The sequence below is a fragment of the Pezoporus occidentalis genome, unplaced genomic scaffold (assembly GCF_034315485.1).
Source record: "Pezoporus occidentalis ecotype Australia unplaced genomic scaffold, CSIRO_AGI_Poc_V1 ctg117, whole genome shotgun sequence".
Taxonomy (NCBI): domain Eukaryota; kingdom Metazoa; phylum Chordata; class Aves; order Psittaciformes; family Psittacidae; genus Pezoporus; species Pezoporus occidentalis.
Window position 1 is genome coordinate 5,603,304 of NW_026912961.1, and position 14,241 is coordinate 5,617,544.

Here is a 14,241-nt window from a genome sequence, read left to right on the forward strand (position 1 = left end):
AAGTGTACTGTGTACATGCATACACATCTACCACACCAACAGTACACCAGTTGATTACAGCAGAATCAAAATTTTAACAGCTGAATTTCCTGATAAAAATTTGAGACTCATCACCTATCTGACAACCAAGCAGTGCTTTCTAAGGCGAACTTCAAGATCCAGAAGCCTGGCAATTACAGCTGGTGAAGTTCTAACATTAATAAACTGAAATAAGAAACCATGGATTTTCAATGTGTTTGAGACCCTATTCCCAGTGTTCTAGATCTGATTATTAAGTTATAGACACTTCATCTAGTCAGATTACTGGAATAGTGAAATATCCACAACTTTCTTAATTTGGCTTGAAGTGCTCCTTCCATTAGAACCCATTCTGCAATAAGACACACAGCTGTTTGTGAAACACACACCCCAGATGCTAGCAACTGTGATCTCCCTAGCTACCTATGATGACAACATCACACTCAGCAAGGTCATTTAGCACAGGAGGCACAATTAACTATAGCTTTCTAGTGCCATGTTATTAAGTGAAGAATAACTGCATAATTATAAGACTGCATGAATTTTTTTGGTTTTTTTTTTTAGACTCACTGCCTCCAGGAAATTAAAAATATTTCAACATTTATGCAACTGGAATAGACCTGATATTCTCAGTATGAGACTAGAGAATACAGTCAAAATCATCACATTAAATAAAATTGGCTATGAGACTAATCCTATCAAAGACTACCTCAGTCTCTGTCCAGGTATCAGAATCACTTTGCTATCCTGTTATAATGCCAGGTGATCAGCTGGAAAGGGCCCAGGAAATGTCCATATACAAATCTGCCAGGACGTTCTTGTAACCTTTGCCAGAAGTTAAAAAAAAATTAAAAAAAAAAAAAAATATATATATATATATATATATATATATATATATACACACACACATACATATGCATATAAAAAGCCGAACGGGCACGTTTAGTTAGACATGAATCTTTGTAAAGCCTTGCCTCTAGTTTCAACATTAAGTGGTTTAGTTTATGTCACAAGACCCCTGACCATATAGAGATACTCTCACTAGCCTTTTCAAGACTGGGTTTGAGACCACTCTAAGTTCCAGCCCCACATTCCAAGTCACCCAACTCATAAAGAGCCAGGTAACAGCCTAAGCATCACAATATTAGGTAAACTGCTCTTTCTAAGAAGATGAAATAAAGGAGGAAAGGCTATGGGAACCAAAAGAAATATAGCAGGTAGGAGATATGGAAACACCCATGGTGCAAAATCACTGCTTCAGGCATCCTGTACATGTCTACAGATCTAAAATCCAATTAAAAAGTGGGGTGAGCCCATCAGTGTTTTTTAATATAACAGTACTTCTGCTCATTCTCCAAAAATAGTGCAATATAAACACATCCTTATGACTCAACTTGCAAAAAGACTTTACATGTATGTATACATATATATATACAATATATACATAAAAAAATTGGAGTGGGAAGAGAATATGCAAAGAGGAGGTAGTTGCAGTGTTGCAGAAAGTTTCTGTTTGAAGGAAAGAATAGAACAGTTAACACATGTGAAGAGGACAAGCCGGGAAAGACACACTCACGGACTTCCAAGAAAAATTTGACATCTTTAGATACAGTTAACTCCTAAAAAGGGAGACTGGTCTGGGGGAGGTTCAGACAGTCCCACAGCTGATGAAACAGGAAAAGTGAGATAAAAAGGTTTTATGATGGGCAAAGTAAAGCACAAGTATTTTGGTGAGTGCAAAGAGCAATCTGCAGGAGCTGGTTAAACTGCATTTTTTGTAAGTCAAATTAAGTCACAGCATATAGGGATCTTTAAAGGGTTCAAAGGTTCTCCACCTTTAAAAAAAAAAAAAAGGCACAAAACACCAGCAGAAATAGCTAAGGCAAACTTCTGCTTTAACAAATATTTTTGTGCAGTTGCCACTTTGCCATAGCTTTCCCACTGAGATACCACAGTCAGTAGATTACAGTGATTCAAGTAGCGACTTAAGCATATGTTTTACCTCATAGCCATTGTTTATTTGGTCTGCGGTGATGAACTTGTCTTTGTACGGAAACAAAATCCAAACCAGTATCTCTGTAGCCCAGAAGCATCTTATTCATAACAATGAGAAGAACACAAGATGAACCAAAACCATGAGTGTGTTTCTTTACTGACTCAAAATTCATCCCTTATTTGAGAATAAATTAATACTAACAGAAGGATATTCATTGATTAGGTTTTGAATAATATCCTTCCGTGAGCAATTTCAGGATGTTGCTAGTTGTACCCTCTGTTCACTGCAGAAAAATCGTGTGATCAACGGCAGTGTGTTTCAGTTAATGAAACTGCTGCTTTCTATTGCACCATCATTTAATAATGTTGTGCATTGCAATCCACATATTCTATTCTGCATTTTCTTAAGTACTCATCTTGGATTTTCAGCAGCTCATTCTGCAGTCTTGGTTCTGACACCCTACATGAATATGAACTGGTATCGATATTGTCACACTCGATGCTGACATAAGGCCAAGTCATTACTGCTCTACTTGCATCACAACTGAATTGATGCAATAGCATAAAATAAGACATCCCTGAAGTCCTCTTAGTATTTCAGAGAAATAGCCATCAGGGAGTTTTAGTAAGATTGTCAAATCTAGTGACAGAGAACAATCATAACTAAGGGGTTGCCACCTTAATGCCTTGTATGAATGAATTCTAAGACTCCAACTTTTTAAAAGCTTTCTAGTATCCCTACACTTTTGCATTCTTATATTCAAAGGTTTTATATGCTCAGCACCAGGGCGCATTCTACCAACTACAAATGCGCTGTGTCAGGAATGAAATTGAGCCTTTGCAGTCATGGTTCACAGAGGCTGAAACCTTGAATTCTGGTTAAACTGTATTTTCATACAACACAGTATCTTGTGCTCTTCTACTGTCAGTGTAAATGACTGACAGGTATATTTTAATATTAGCTTTTAAAACAAGTCTAAGCATTAGGGAAATATTTTCTTCAAAACAAAAAGAGCATCTGAAAATCAAAAGGTCCAGCTCCACAGCGATTATGTTGAATCAAATTCAACCCTGTCACAATTTTGGTAATTGAATGAACAAATATGCACACCTCTGTGAACATCCACCTTCACTGCTAAGCTCATTAAAATCTTTTTCACCTGTCTTGTTGCCCCAGTAACTTTCCACTTGTCCCTGAGCCTGATTCACAACTTCTGATACTACTACACACTACTCATTTCCTATGATGACTTTTTTTTAGATCCAGAGCTTCCCACCAGCCTCTTAGGAGATTCCAAGTCATCCAGCCACATGCAGAGGCCGTATTTTCTTTTTCTGTTTCATTCCCTTTTTTTTTTTTGTATCCCCATCTCTTGGGGGACCACTAATGCAATTCCCTAGAGCACATCTGACCATGAAGAACTTCTCGTGCCAGAACATCTTGTAGATCAGCATAAGGGCACATTCTGGAGGAACAAGGAGTACTAACTAATGGAGGTATGTGCTTAGAATCAGAGAACAGAAATATCACGCTATTGGGTCCACAGAATTATTAAAGCCACTTCTGCTTCTTCATGAAGAAGACACAGGTTTAGCCTTTAGTTTTGACTGCTTTGAAAGCAAAACCCCTCAAGAGAGAGTGAAGTTCGCAGTCTTTATTGTTCCATAACTAACATTTTCAGAGCATGCACATGGATACATAAGACCTGACAGTCAAAGAAAAGTGGCTCTTTAATTCTTTTAAACATGCAGAAAACAACTACAAAGAAGCCTATGCAATTCAACTCTTAGTTAACACTTCTAACACTCCTCCTATGGATTGAACAATATTTCAAAATTATTGTCATGAGCAACTTGAAATAGGGTACCGTTTGTAAAGCCAAATGTAAGGTTCGGCTGCAGAAACTTCCTCTTCCTTTCTTGGTCTTAAATTTGGAAATGATTTTCCAGTACCTTGAGAAACACTTATACACATATAAATATATGCATATGTACTTCTCCATTCATTTATTCTTGATCTTAGATGTATGATAGGATTAAGCATAAATACTCTGACATAACTGAGGGTTACACTTATGTTCACAAGATCTAAATTTTTTCTGAGTTGGTCTATAAACCAGCTCAGCTTAGCCACAAAAAATAGTAACTATCTGATGTGTTCACAAAAATACAATTAAATGTGTGAGTAAAATGCTGAAAAAATAATCACAGTAAATATCATGTTATTACAATTCAGGGGAAATTATTAAAAATAAAGACCATAAATAGCTAAATTAGCACGTTACCATCAGATACTTTCTCATGACACTTTAATTCCAGAGAAGAAGCACTTAAGTGTGGCAGTAAGTAGCAAAAAGTTTTCATTTAGTTGTTTATTTAGACTTTTTTTTCCTCCTTGAAATTCTGCAGTCACTGTAATTCACAGGGTTTTATAACAAGAGAGTTTCCCTGCAATTCACAGCGAACTTCAGAAAGTTGCAACAGGAGATTGCCTACTTCGCATATACTTTACACAACAGTTCTATTATGTCATTAAAAAAGATATGTTATCTAAAAGCAGAAAGAACATAAGAACAGAAAAAAAAGTCCTTGTTCCAGAGTGTAAGACTTTTTTTTCTTCTTTTACATTTTCATTTTGAAATGTGACAGAATTGTTGAAGTGCTGCTTCAGAGAAGTATTAAATATATGTCCCTAAAGAGTTTCTTTCAGCTACAAACACAGCAAATGAGTTATAATAGGATACTTGTATTACTTTCTGGACAGTGTTTGACTAGAAAGTACAAGATGTGTCTAAAAAATTGTTCCTGCTTTCCTAACCAATATTAACATCTCGGATACTTTGAGAAGTACTTGTCTGTATTAAAAAGTGATGAATAGAACATACCATACCATAACCTTCAGGTGAATTCCAAAAACCTACATGAATGTCTCATAGTAGTTGCTTCCTACGGTGAAAAAAAATAATAGTAGAAAATAACAAACCCCACACAAATCAAAAGACAACAAAGATGTCACTTGCAAACGAGTGGAAGCTGAAGGTGTCTACTAATCTAGATAGAAGTTTTCATGCTCCTAGTCACAGGTGTAGGGATTTCTTATCTTCCCACACTGATGGTTTCCTTTTTACTTACTCTTAAATTTTTGTTTGGAATTTAAACTTTTTTCTCTTTTTTAATGAAATCCAGTACTTTCAGGCAAGACCTGAGCAACTGTACAGAATAGGCAACAGATAAAAGGTCCTATAAGAACGCAAACCTTCGGGGGCCTGTTTTGACAGGGTGGTCAGGAACAACAGTACTTCTACACAGCCAACTCAGACTCACAGTTCATCCACAGCATACAATTATAAGTGCTCAAGATTTTAAAAGACGTCTGGATGTTCAGTTTGAAATCAATCTTTTATTAAAAAGGAAAAGCAGACACCACTTAAAAATTATCAGGCCCCAAAGAAGCAAGTGAGATAAAGTCAGAAACTCCCAATTATTAATAGCTCTTAAATTCTGCCCATAGAGTTCAACACTGTCATTCTAATTATTAAACTTGTACCTCCTTTTGAAATATATGTAGTTTGATTTCAGATATAGAATAGACTGTACATTAATTATTAATTATTATTATTATTATTATCATTTCCACAAGAACAAAAAAATAGCCAGGTAACTTCAGTTCTTTGTATTTTCTTAGACACACTGTCTTCAATATAATAGTCCCTAATGTATTTTCAGGGAAGACAAACAGATGAGAATTGTGGAAATTGAATTATTGTTCTGGTTTACCATTTTAATAAGAATTAATTTCCTCTCTTCATTTCGGTTTTTGTTTTGTTTTGCTTTGCTTTTTCTGTATTCCTCATCTTCTGTGCTAAAAATCACACCCAGCTCTGTAGTGACTTGCATGACAGGTGACTGCAGTCAGTTATGCCACACTCTGCTCTACAAGGTACGGAGAACTAATCTCAAAAGCTACAGTCATAAAATGATTTAACATGGAAGGGACTTCTGAGGGTTGCCTAATACAAGCATCTCCCAGATTAAACCCAAAATCTGGAACTTTCTCTTCAGCACAAAATTTAGCAATTTCAAAGTCACTCCATACTAATAACAGAGGATGTTTTCCCAGTATCAAGACAGTATTTAGTCTACACAACAGAGAAGTCCTTCACAAGAATGGCAACATGCAAGCAAAAACATTTTCCTCAGGACGGTTCTGAGGGGGAAAAAAAAAAACAACAACAACAACCCAAAACACCCAAAACCACACATACAAATAACAAAAAAAAAAAAACAAACAACAAAACACGCATGATCCCTAAAATCGTAGCTAGACAAAATGTCCAATTTGTCAGGCATGACAAAGTATTTGAGCACAGAACTAGTTATGCTCTCTTCAGCTACCAACAACTTAAATATTAATTCATAATGAAAACAAATCTTTTCTTCAAAGATGGTAAAATCAGATCATAAGTAAAACTCATTACAATTCTTTTTACACTGCGAGTCCTACAGCAGCACAACATACAACCCACAGCCTGCACAAACACCTCTTGTAGGCTTCATCCACTCAAGCCTTCTTCTCACTTCCAAGTCACACCACTGACAGAGATCTCGTTTCCATTTTTATTGGATCTTTTATTGCTAGACTTTCTGTATAATGAAACAATCGGAAAAGCATTATTCAAGAATGACAGACATCTGCTTTTAGCTAGCTCCTCCTGAAGGAGGCATCAAGGAGTCAGGGCTTGGCCGGGGGGCTGGGGGGGGGGGGCCACCCTCCTGCTAGTGCAGGAGGGAGAATGGCCAGGAAAAGTGTTACTTTCCATTTTTTAATATTACCATATTATTTTACCAGTGCCTGCCCTGGAACTTACATTTCTGCTTAAGAAGTGTGTTTTCACTTCTGATAACTAATGTTGCTATGCTTTTATGTTTTTCAAGAAGTTATTAAAATCATAGACAAGTTACTAGATGTGCTAGCATGTATCTTGTAAATTAATTCTCAAAGGACTTTTTAATGTTGACTTACACAATCCCAGGGTAACTCAGGCAGGCTGGGACTTGGGGAGGTCTCCATGGTCATGAGCCCATGCCCACAACAGGCTCAGCAGGGGAGTCAGATGGCAGTGCTCAGGACTTCACCAGTTGGGATGTGGAACTCCCCGGGCCCCGGCTCCACTGCTGTCTTCCTGGGGGAAAGGCTTCTCCTCCCCTCCAGCCTCGGCCACCTGTGTTTCACCTGTGCTGCTGCCTCTCTCCCTCTCACCACTCACCACTGCAAGAGCCTGGCTGCATCTTCTCTGTCCCCTCCCATTCTGCCAGTGATGCTGATGGGTGGCTGCAAAGCCATTGCTCCTCCCAGATGAACCGGCCCTGGTCCTGCAGCCTCCCCTCACAGGGTAAGGGATCCCAGCCTCACCCTCTCCATGACCTTCCCTCGGTTCCTATCAGTCTGACAGTGTTGTTCCTGTGCTGGGAATCCAAACTGGAGCTGGTACCCAGGCAGGGGCTGACAAACAGCAAGCAGAGGGGACAGTCCCTGCCCTCCCCTGCTTCTCGGACCATGTCCTGCTCACACCACCCCAGGCACAGCTGGCCCCCATTGCTACCTGAGGACACGGGTGGGGGTGGCCCTGGCTCACCTCACTGCCCACCAGTGCCCAGGACCACCCCCAGAGCTGCCGCCTCACAGGGCTGTACATACACTCCATCCCCTCCTCGGGTTGCTGATGGAGGTGCTGAAGAGTGCAGGCCCTGCATAGACCCAGTGGACTCAGCTCAATACTGGCCTCCAGGCAATGTCCAACCCACAACCACCTCCCTGAGCCCACCACCCAACCTGGTTCTCACCCACCACTGTGCCTTTCTTCCCAGATCATAACCTCACAGCCCAGGCAGAAGGATGTTGGTGGAGCAGTGCTGAAAGCCTGGAGCAGAGGCAGGTGGCATCCACTGCTCTCTTCTCGTCCCCATGATCCTGTCGCAGCCGGCAGTCAGGTGGGTCAGGCATGATTTACCTGTAGAAACTCGCTGCCAGCTGCTCCCATCGCTGGCTGCTCCCTCATGTGCCCAGGTGTGGGCTCCAGGACTCGCTCCTTGGTTTTACCTGGGGCTGGCCGGAGGCTGCCGCTACCCTGTTCTGAAGGCAGGGGTGACATTTGCCTTTCTCCACTTGTTGGGACCTCCCTGATCTCCATGGCCTTTGACAGCTGATGGAGAGCACCTGCACAAGGATGTCAGTCACCCCCCTCAGTACCTCGGGATGCAGCCTGACAGGTCCCAGGGGTGTGTGTGGGTCAAGTGCTCTTGAATGAACATCAATTGGACCACTGTCCCCAGCTGGTAGCTCCTCTCCTCCTTGAGACCTGTCAGTAAGAGCAGAGGCCCAGCAGACCTTGCTGATAACAACAAAAAAGGTTGCAAGGACCTACCTTATCTGTGTCTGCTATCACTGTCACCTTCTCCATTCGTAGTGATCCTGACGGGGAGACCATTGCACATCAAGGAGTCAGTGATCCATACACTAGTAAAGCTGAGTACACCCTGACCTGTGCTGTGCTGCTGTGCATATGACTTTCTGTCTTGTTGCACTGCACAAATTCCTTGGCTGTAGGAGAAATACAGCCAACTAATTTTGAAAAAGGAGCCTGTGGACAGTTCCCACTCATTACCAACAATTACACCACCTGCACTGCCTTGCCTTCAAAGTGCAGAAAGAAATCGTGAGAACATTGTTTCTGCTTACCAGCAGAAAAGACAAATACAGCCATTTCCTTCAAAGAAAATCATACAATAGCTTGCATGAGCAAAACAGGTCAAACTTTCAATGGACGAGGTCTACACGGTGTGCTGCACAAGGACTTGGGGACCATTCAACAGCAAGAAGTTATTTTTGACACCCTCCAGCAATCTTCTGGATGGCTGGCATCCTAACACATTAAAGTTTCCAGTGAGGTTTGGGTCTGTGACACAGAGACTTCTTCAGATTTTTCAGAGAAAGCTCTATCTACTTCTTTACCCTGATCAGTGGTCTGTAATACATCCCACCACAGTGTCACACTTAGTGACTCCTCCTCTGACCCTGATCTACAAACATCTGAGCTGCTCCTTCACATAGAGGGCAAACTCCTTCCTCCTCTTCCTTGCCTGTCTCTCCTGAAGGGCTCATCTCCATCCATCACAGCACTCCAGCCACATGAGCTCTCACATCACAGCTAACCCAGTGATGCTGCAGCTCTATAGCCACATGCTAAACTTTTGTTCTGGTGCTCAGCTCCCAGGCTGTATGCGTTATGTGCACACGCTGGAAACAGGTGTTCTTTTGTCCTGTTTTAACATACCCGAGTTGTTCTTCCCACCCTGCATTTTCGCTTTCTGCCTTTGCCCCACTATTTTGTCACTTTACTCTGGACTGTAATCTCTCTCCCATGTAACTCCCTGAATGATTAAGAGGGAATTGTTTTATTGGAAGGAGCTGAGAAAAAGATGGATATTTGAGATAGAAAAGGTCTGCAAGAGCTAATATTAGCTAAGTCACACACATGGCTGCCTCTAAACAATGCTCACCAGGCTGGTCAGCCTCTTGGCAAAGATGCTTCTGCCACAATAACTGAGAAAGAGAAAATGACAACTCATTTCTTAAATTCACAGATGTGGAACTCAGAGGGCAAACTAAACTTTGTTCAAGGCCCTCAAATCTGCTCCACAACAAGTCCCCCTGAAATCCAACTCTTCACCCACTGGATGACAACTACTGTATTGTGTACTGTTCCTCAACCACATACACATGTAACTAGCTCAGCTTTGCCATAAGGTAACTGATTTCTCCCTGCCAATCCTTTGTGTTCATCCCATTTGATCTTCAGTGTCCAGGACAGGACCAATAACCTGGTTCACAGGTGTGATTTCACTGATGCCACAGCAAAGTAAAAGGGAAAAGTTGTATTTCATGTGTTTGTACATTTCTCACTTATCATTTTGTATCTGAGCTCACATAAATATCCTGTGGGAAGACTCAGCTCAAAAGCAATAAGAAAAACCTATTATCTTTGAACAATAAAGAAAATAAGTTGCTGTAAACAGAAACTGTACAGGGGAATAGCCACATACCTCTTTTTTTACTAAACTGGAACACTATACTGTGCAGCCCCTGGTCAAAATGGGTTGAAAAACTCATAGAAATCAGAGACTGTAAGTATAAATGATACTCAACATTTTCATAGAAAGAAGCCAGACATTCCTCTTTATGGGCAGAAATTTAACATCCAAAATGTGATCTGCTGTTCCAAATGGCAAAACTTTCATCAATTTGAGCAGGGGGTTTCCATGCCGCTTTCTTTTATGAGTTACAAAAACAGATGATGGAGAGAAGAAAATCAGAGAAAAGGCTTAATTTCTAAAGAAGCAGCTGTACTTTAGTTCCTCAATATGTAACCCCTTTACTCAAAATGCAACTGGGGTCAGTACACTATAAACAAAAATAACAGCTTTAAAGATAGAGACTGTTTAGAGGCAGCCACATAGGCGATCTAGCCAAACTAAGAAGAGGTTTGCAAGAGCTATGTCAAATATCCTTCCCTTCCTCCACTCCTGCCAATAAAACAAATCCTCCTCTATCACTCTAGGACTAATACAAAAACAAACTAAGCAAAACAAAAAGAAATCCCAACTGTTTTCACAAAGAAATAAGACTATAAATTTTTCTTTTGGAATTAAAGAAATAAAACAAAAGTCAATTTTCAGGATTATTGTTACTTTTTCACTGATTTGGTGTGAAACATCAGGATGGGCAATTTCTACAATCACATAAAAGAAAGGCTGAAAAATTATGATATTTATAGACTGTACCTGATAAGATTGATGCAGAAAAAAATAGCTTTTCTCACTGCTAAATACAACATGCAGTTACTAATTTAAAAGTTCTGCATTTGACAGCAAATCTAAACCGAGACTTAACACAGAGAAACTAGTTCTTCAAAACACCAAATTTTTGTTATCTTGCACAACAAGAACACCTACCTAAATGGCTTTAAAAGACATTCAGATGAGACCCTTTATGCAAAATGAAACACACACCACCACCACCACCCTGGGTTACTCTGCATTTTGTTTTGAATAAATCCCAGTTTTAAAGAAGTAAGTCTGTCACATAGGTTAAACCCCAAAGATTGATCTAAACAAGTGATTTTTCTTTGTTTTCACCTATCCAAAACTGTCTGAAAACAGTAGCAGCCTCTCCCCTAAGGTATGCTACAAAAGGCTGATATACTAGCCTGCTTTAGGAGCAAAAGAAAGCATGTCCACACAGCCTGTCCAGTTTCCAGAAGATTAACTGACCAAACCTAACCTTTCTTAATTAAAAAGGCACAGAAATCATCTGAGACTCCAGAATAATGTTATTATTACAAGATTAGGGAATAATAATGTACAAAAAAATACATGTGCACAGAGTCAGTTATGCCACCCTCCTAATTCAACACCCCAAAACTCCTCAGAGAAGTGACAACCTTTAAGAAATAAACTGAGGAAGACAAAGAGAAGTTACTACAAGGAAAACACAATCAGGCTGGCAAGGCTGGGGGGAAGAGCTAATGCTAAAAGGATTTAAATCTTACTCTTTTTTTTCAGGGTTTGTTTGGAAGGAAGCGGGGAGGAAAAAAGATGGTGGTGGGAAATGTCTTAAGGATTAGTATTTTCTGTCACTGCTTTTGAAAATGATCCCTAGTGAGTTATTCTTAGTGAAATGTGGTTTAAAAAAATCCTATGCCCTCTTATAATAAAGTATATAAATGAAAACACAAACTAATTGCTACCCATTCACCAAAAAAAAGTGTTTCTAAAAAAACTAACAAAAAAAAAAAAAAATCAGAGTCAGCCTTTCCCATCTGTCCTGCAGTTCATGGAATTCAGAAGTTTAAATGTAATGCAACTCCAGCATAAATACACCACTTAACTACTGTTTGAGAGAAGATAATAGGAAGAAGCTGCTTATCCATTTAGAAAGATTCTGGAAATGTAAAGAACAACTGAAGATTAATACAGACTTTCAATTCTGGCCAAACACCTGCAACCTGAGTCACATTCTGGGTTCTGCCGGAGTAAGAATTCATCTCTGCTGTAAGCCACAAGAAGTACTTTGTTTGGAAGAACAGAAACTCAACGCACCTTTAAAAAAAAAAAAAGCAAAAAACAACCAAACCCCATCCTCAGCTTCATTGTGCATTTTTCTGATGAGCTGTGGCAAACAGAACTTTTACCTGGAAATTAAATTTAAGGCATCAACTGCAGAAAGTTAGTGTATCCTGGAACAAAAAAAAAACAACAAAAAACCCAACTAAATCATAGTATTTTAATCTACAGTGTGATACAGTGTGATACAGATGAATGTGGTGCTCCTCCTCTTCCCCCTCCATAAGAGAATATTACTTTCTCTGATGCTTTCTTGTTGCCATGGCATCCTTTCTACCGTAGGTCTCTTCATCCTTATGTTATTTCCCCAATTGGCATTCAACCTGTGGGCATCTTCCCCCCAGCTCAAAAGCTTATACACCAGTGTTCGGTTTTAAAACAATACACTTGGTCTATTGAGTGAGGTATATTACTGCAGACCTTATGGAGTCAGCTTTCAGTACGAACACACAACATTGCTTCTAAACACGAGGCCTGAGGTTGTACTTGTGACAGTGAGCAGTTCATCCAAAATTTTTTGTATGTTTTCCCAGCACGCAGCACTAGCATACTGATTCCACAGAAAAAGACCACGAAGCATTCTAATAAATGCCGCTCACTTCTACTTGAATATTTAATTTGTTCTTTCAATTTCTGTGTATAACTTGCCAAAATGTTTGCTTTTCTGTACGTAATCTATGCTGTGCCATGCATCTTCATCAAGATGCGTGTCCATCCACCTCAGGGATTCCTGACATATCCCACCCAGCTGGCTGAAGGCAGACACCGCCAGGGAATACACCTTCACAAGAAGTACACTTATGGTTCTCAAGCGCATGTTTTCAGTCCACCTGCCTTCAAGTCTTTCGCTTATGACAGCTGCAACTCCCCTCTCAGCCGCACCACGCAGGCATAAGTCTCAAGCTATTACTTCCCAGCCACGCTGGCTGCGCTCCCGCGCGGCTCCTACACCGACACCAGCAACGGGCGCTGCTGTTCCGGCCGCAGAAGCGCCAGCCTCGCCGCAAAGGAACAGGCACACACAGAGGAAAACGGGAGACTCCACCTGTTAGAACTAGTCAGACACAGCGCATCAGAAGGGGCATTCGTCCTCCCGAAGTGCAACAGGTTTCTCAACACCACCCCCACCCAGCACCCGCCTTCGCGAGGTGCCCGCACGGAGGAGCGCGAGCCCGAGCCCGGTCGCGGTCGCGGTCGCGGTCGCAGACACTCACCGGCGGCGCGGCCGCGGAGGGTCCGCCCCGCTTGGCGGAGCCGCGCCGGGAGCTCAGCCGCCGCCAGGACTCCGCCAGCCGCCCGCGGCTGCCGCTCGCTGCCCCATCGGCGGCACAACCCCGCTCCGCCGCCCCAGGGCTCTGCTGCCTCTGCCCCATGTCACCAAACACCACTACACCCCCCACACACTTCTCCGCGCCTCCCTTACTTTTAACGGTGCTGCCCAGACTCGGCGGAGGGGGGAAGACGGGAGGCGGGCCAGGGCGGAGCGCCACTGCCGTCCCTCCGGTGTTTCCGTGGTGGGGCGGGCGGCGGGAAGGGAGGGGTGCGGGGGGGGCAGTAGGGTGACACTCTCCCAGGGGGATGGCCGGGCGAGGGCTGTGTGCATAGTGGCACAATTAGGTTCCCCGCAATAAACATGTTCTTTCTTCCAGTCCAACAGCGCTTACCGGTACGCAACTTCCACACCAAGTCCAGCGGTTTTCTCTCCTGTTTACACTTGAGAGACTTGGAAACACCAAGTCAGAGGCAAAAGACGGAGAGATACCTTTTAGTGGCACACCTTTGGGGGCGGGAGGGCTGCTTTTCTGTCTCAGATTTCACAAGGGGCGTCTCTGGAATTAACAGTCTTTCTAATACTGGAAGGACCTGCAGTCGTGGTCAGGCTTCTGGATTCAGTATGCCTTACCACGCACTTTAGGAACGTGTACACCAGGCTTATCAGCTCAGCGTGGACAGGACACTAGTGCTCTGCCATGCAGGAAAGCTGCCTCTCCTTTGCTCTCCGAGCTCTTTGCACCTTCAGGAGGTGAGAGTCCTCACACCTGGGCT

General features: G+C 41.9%; 1 protein-coding gene across 5 annotated transcripts in view; it reads right to left on the reverse strand.

Moving 5' to 3' along the window:
• TRPM3 (transient receptor potential cation channel subfamily M member 3) overlaps window positions 1-13,591 on the reverse strand; it is a 376,067-nt gene extending 362,476 nt beyond the window's left edge. For all 5 annotated transcript variants that reach the window (XM_062641264.1, XM_062641255.1, XM_062641248.1 and 2 more), the window contains exon 1: window positions 13,410-13,591. In XM_062641264.1, coding sequence (XP_062497248.1) covers window positions 13,410-13,568 — 159 coding nt within the window. In that variant the 5' untranslated portion in view covers window positions 13,569-13,591. The remainder of the gene's footprint in view (window positions 1-13,409) is intronic.
• Between the last annotated feature and the right edge of the window lie 650 nt (window positions 13,592-14,241).